This window comes from Quercus lobata, chromosome 10 (assembly GCF_001633185.2).
Source record: "Quercus lobata isolate SW786 chromosome 10, ValleyOak3.0 Primary Assembly, whole genome shotgun sequence".
Taxonomy (NCBI): Eukaryota; Viridiplantae; Streptophyta; class Magnoliopsida; order Fagales; family Fagaceae; genus Quercus; species Quercus lobata.
Genome location: NC_044913.1, coordinates 56,256,610 through 56,262,135, shown reverse-complemented (window position 1 = coordinate 56,262,135; position 5,526 = coordinate 56,256,610). Strand labels below are relative to the sequence as shown.

The window sequence follows — 5,526 nt, the reverse complement described above, 5'->3', positions numbered from 1 at the left end:
ATGGTTTGGTCTGAGTTTTTTTCTTTTTTTTTTTCTTTTTTTAACGAAAGATTATAATAATTAAAATGAAGAACCATTCGTGTTTGATTCTATACATTATTTATGTTGCAGATGCCAGTTTTGAGTCCATCATATGTTTAAAGCTGACTTGCATGATCAAGATGTCATTTCACTTGAGGATCATGATAAAATTATTGCGGGACAAGTTTTTGCAAAATGAAATCACATTTCATTTTTTGCATTTTTCCCCCTCTAATTCATATTAAATTAAATCCTATTCATGTCAGATTCATGTTTGTGAGAACTTTCTTCTCGGCTCCTAATTAGGTATTGTTCGCTTTGGGATGGATAAGGTTCACACACAATACGGTACACCTTTCTTTAGGCCAAAGGCTTATAAAGCAAGAGTGAAAGGCGTCTCTCTCTGATGTGAGATTGAGCAAATTCGTGCAGGTGGGATGTACATCGATACACCTCTCACCCTTGCCTGATAAACCTTTAGCTTGAAGAAGGGTATACCATAGTGTGAGTGATCGGAGACCGAGACAAGAGTCCTCATATAATTTTATTCGTTTTAAATGTCACAGTACTATGTCAATTACTAAGGTTATCCATTCAGGTTGTTCTTAAATACAATGGCAGGTTCAATAAATATTCAATACCATAAAGATTTTTTTTTTTTTTGGGGGGGGGTGCAAAATAAAAAAGATTGATTAATCTGACTTGTTACATAGTACCATATATTTTCAATGGCCCTATGGCCTCTGCGGATTTCATATAGATTGTTCTTCACAGAAAGGCTAATGAATTAAATTGGGCATATATCATACGAATGTCAGTCATAATGAGGCAAAAAAATAGGACAACTTAAAGCAGTACTTGAGATTTCCATCATCATCAAAATTGCCATGAAGATTGTTTTCTTACACTCGGAACAAACTAAAAACTATGGAGGAACAGAGACTCATAGAAGACATAACACTGAAAAGAACACAACATTAAAACTACAGCTGCCCTTCTCTGCATATATCTAATGACACCACACAAGAAACAACTGTATCTACAGCCAGAGTCACTCCCCCAACAAATTCTCTCCACACTAGGAGGGAAGAATATAATAGGGAAACAAAATGCAACTTGAAAACTTCTACCTCTATTTATGATTTAGTGAGAAGGTATTTGCTGGGGAGTAAACCTTTTTTTTATTCCATAATGCATTTAGAGCTTCACTTCTCTATCAAAAAGCCAACTGAATGGAACAGTGGGTGCCTCCTTGGCCCTTTCTTGAGCTCTTTCCTCTAGCCTTCTGATTCTTGGAGGTAACCTACAAACATAATCCTGTGCTTTCCGCCCCTCAGCCGAAAGTCCAGTCATTTTTTCCACATTCCATCTGCCCACCAAAAACTCCAATATATCGGCATAGTCCCTGGCAGTGTAGACACCCAGCCGTTGTGCAACAGCAGAGAAGTGCTCAAAAAGGTTATCATCACGGCCATCATACATCAAGTGGGCTGGCATGGAGATCTTCTTCCTCATCATGTCGGCAAATGCCATGACAGTTCCATCAGGATCAATCTCAAATAGCTTTTCCACTATCTTGGTGTAGGCAGTTTCATGGCGCTTCTCATCTGCAGCAATTGTGCCGCATATTTGTGCCAATTTTGAGTCTCCATGTTCCTTGGCATGCCTGGCTGTGTTCCCATGGGAGATAAAGGTTGCCCTTTCTTGGAATGAAGTATAGATGAAACCAAGGTAGGGACTATTTTCAGTTCGGGGATCCTATCAAAAAAGATATAGAGAAAATTAAAGTTAAGGATCAAAGGAATTGTCATGGACTTAAGAAAAGAGTTAAAGAGAAAAAAAAAACTATTAAGACAACTAGATCAATTACTAATTTTTTTGGTAACATCCAATCACAAAAGCAAACATTTTGGAGAAAATAATTTGACCTGTACAAAGGATTTGTATTTTGGTTCAAAAACATGATGTTAACAGGCAAATAATGGAACCAGTGCTTGAAAAAAAAAATGCAATTAATAATAGTCACAACCCTCCAGCAGTTGGAGTACCAAACCAGTAACAGACATGAAGTGATTGATCGTATTTAGCTTTCCAAATGTGCATGTTTGTTTGTGTATGAAGCCTTAATCAAATAGTACACCAGTACATGTGAAAATGATTTCAGCAAGTCTACATGTGGATTATGCGTGGGGTGCATGCATGCACATGCAAAGAAGATTTAAGAAAAGTCTCATTAATTATGTGGCAAGGATCTCACCATTCCTGACCCAATCAAATACTGAATTGTCTTCTCAATTTGTCGCATGTCTACTCGTCCAGTCAGGTAGAGATACTTATTGAGTAGGTCCCCATGCCTGTTCTCCTCAGCAGTCCATGCCCTAGTCCAAATTCCCCAAGAAGTAGGGCTGGCACCTGTTTCATCCCGAACTCCATCTAAGGTATTAAGCATAGTTTGATAAGTGGGAAGAGCTTCTTCTGTAATCATATCTCCAACTAAAGCAACAAAGTAATCATCTGGAATTTCCTTTGCCCTCTCCCGTAGTTCCTTAACTTGATCATGAAATCCATCAGAGGCAGGATCTGGTAGAAAATCCTGTGGTTGCCAACACTTCTCAACTGGCTTCAGGTGAACCAAAATGTTCTGTTCAGCCCAATTCTCCATAGATTTAAATATTTCAATCTTTTGTGGTGGCATGGAGTGGGTGACTTGAACATGCACCTCCCGAGGAGGCGTAAAGGGCTTCTTGAGATTCTCAACCTCCCTGCAATAAATGAAGAATGTGGCATTAGATTGTCCTAGCACCTACTTAGAAAAAAAAATATAATTCAGGTTCTGCCCATCATATGGCAACAGTTCACAATGCCCGAAAGAAGCACACATGCAACTAATTATATGCAACTTATTTAAAGGAGAAGATCATTAAGGAGATCAAGTCTATGGCTACCTCTCCAACATCCCCAACCCTCCTTTCTCCCCACTATATGAAAACAGTACAAGAACTAAGGAGGATGTGTCCTCAGATTTTGTTAATCATATGAGGTTAAGTTTTCTAATGGGTGTAAAAGCCCATAGATTCAGAGACTAAATCACACTACAAGATCTTAAAGAATAACGAATGAAAATTCACAATATCATATTAAACCACCAACCAATTGGAAAGCAATCACGTAGGAAACATTTTAAGCCACAAGTAATAGTACCATGTCATAAAATAGATAAATATTATTAACACCAACAAAGAAAAACCAATAGGTGAAATGAAAAATAATGAATTTTTAAGTCCGAGAACCATTTAAAAGTGACAACATTATCTCAACACATACAAACATGATGAAAATATCATCCTTCATTATAAATAATGTGACCTACAGGTTACAGCTGCAACCTATAATGGAAGTCAAGAGGGCTGTGAGTGCAGGGACAAAGAACCAGTGCACAAAGTATAGGATCACCAATTCAAATAAGCAAATCCAAAGAAAATTTAGAAAATATAAATAAGATTAAACCAAAAGGCATGTAAGTTGCAGGGTTCATATTGAAAATCCCAAAGAGATATTTTGGGCAGGGCTAACAGACCATGGGCTAAAGCAATACAAGCCCACACTAAAATGTTTTTTTTTTTTTTTTTGTGAGAAAGGTTGAATGTCTCAGTAAAGCAGACCATGCAAAATCAATACATCAAGTCATTTTGGGTAGCCCACAGTGAAAAGGTTAACTTAGTAGAACTACCAGGGCAAAAGAAAAAAAGAGCCATTAAAACCAGACAGTGGACAGGTACAGATATGCATCAAGAAAGCTTCCACACGTAGACAAAACCAGTAACACTGCCAAAAACATGAGAAAACAACAGGTGGACAATCATGCATTCATCAAATAAAACCAATACATGTTGGAAAAAAAAATCTCAAATTCTCAGAATATACTCTTCCAAAACTAAAACCACTAATCAGGGGAAGACTTCAATTTTAGGTATATAATTTGTTTATTGTAGGCTGTAAGTTTCTAACACATTCCACCAAAAAGAAATTAGATATAAAAAAATGACACGTTCATTAACACAGATCAACTAAAAATTCAATAAATCAACCAAAACCATTACTGCCAACATAATCAAACCAAAATATTTTGGGGGAAAAACTAAAAAAATAAAAAAATAAAAAAGTTTTATAACGTGTATCACGAATTTGTGGGGCTTCAAGAAAGTACAACAATATAGTGACTAACAAAAAAAAGAAGAAGCATTTTTTTGCGTCAATATTCATTTCTCCTAACCAAGCAGTCGCCAAGAAGAACAAACAAGATAATCCACCATTAGAATGTTATCAATGTTGCAAGCTAACCTTTTTTTTAGCCCGAAAAATAATTATCAAGTACATTAGAAGAAAAGGCAGATACAACAGAAACCACCAAGAAATAACTACATACAAGAACCATTCCTTCCACAAATAAAGAAATATTTCAAATTGCATACATTTCATAATTGAATCATCAAATTGAATCAGACCCATCAAGAAGATCTAAAACCCTGCATTTGAAGCTACAAAACCTCTCAATTAGCTCACTATAAATATGAAGTAATAAATTTTTTTTTTTTTTTTTTGGTCTTAAAGCATCTCAAATAATTCAATCTAGAATGAATAAAGCAAGAGAAAGACCAATACAAAGAAACAACATTCATAAAATTAAAACAAATGGGACATTAATCAAATATGTACCTCCACCTCGGTAATAACGAAAACTTACTGCTAGAACATGAAAGCAATATTATTGAATTTGAATTAGCTAAATAACAACATAACATGATAACAAAGCAGCATAGGAATATCAGACAAAGATATAGAAACCCTTTGAAGATAAAAAAAGAAAACCCATTTGACACAATTCAAAGATCAATCACTTGCACACTCAAAGGCCAATAATAAGATGTAAAAACAAAAACCCAGATCCAAAAACAGCTCCAAAACAAGAAACAACACAAAGATCCACTGATTATTCTAGAAAGAAAAAAAAATGAATGGCTCTGGAAAAAGAGACTCACTTAGAGGCAGAGCTGAGGGTGGAAGCCATGAAGAACTTGGGAGATCTGAGAGTGGACTTTTGCTGGAGAGCAAAAGATGGCAGCTTTGGAGGTTGAGAGGTGAAAAGACTGAGTTTGAGAGCCATTGTTTTTTTGTGGGTTCTCTCTCAGCACTCTGTTTTTCCCTTTCGGCCTTTTATTTCAGCTCTCGGTTGTTTTTCCTCCACAAAAAGAGAAGGAATCGTTTGTTGTGTGAGGAATATATAGGCGAGGAAGGCAAAGGAAGAGCCATTTATAGCTGGCCATAGCTATACATGTCATTATCTTAGTAAAATACTAAAATGCCATTGCTTTTTTTTTTTTAATTAAAATTAGAAGAACTCTTTTTTTTTTTTAATAAAAAAAAAAATAAGAAAGTGGTGGTATTTCACTTTTGGAGTTTGGTAGGAATATTCCATCGTCTATTTGTGAAATACTTCAAAAATCT

General features: G+C 35.8%; 1 protein-coding gene across 1 annotated transcript; it reads right to left on the bottom strand.

Annotated features, from left to right (window-relative positions):
• Positions 1-858: 858 nt before the first annotated feature.
• LOC115963403 (stearoyl-[acyl-carrier-protein] 9-desaturase, chloroplastic) lies at positions 859-5,295 on the bottom strand. The gene is made up of 3 exons (XM_031082393.1): positions 5,061-5,295; positions 2,279-2,783; positions 859-1,779 (listed from the first exon to the last, which is right to left on the bottom strand). Exons 1-3 carry the CDS (start codon positions 5,183-5,185, stop codon positions 1,219-1,221), a joined length of 1,191 nt encoding a protein of 396 aa, XP_030938253.1. The 5' UTR covers positions 5,186-5,295; the 3' UTR covers positions 859-1,218.
• Between the last annotated feature and the right edge of the window lie 231 nt (positions 5,296-5,526).

Coding starts and splice junctions, on each gene's coding strand:
- LOC115963403 (XM_031082393.1), bottom strand. CDS start 5,185: ATGGCTCTCAAACTCAGTCTTTTCACCTCTCAACCTCCAAAGCTGCCA. Junction 2,784..5,060: donor ACCCTCAGCTCTGCCTCTAA/GTGAGTCTCTTT, acceptor CATTTATTGCAG/GGAGGTTGAGAATCTCAAGA. Junction 1,780..2,278: donor ATTTGATTGGGTCAGGAATG/GTGAGATCCTTG, acceptor CTTTTTTGATAG/GATCCCCGAACTGAAAATAG.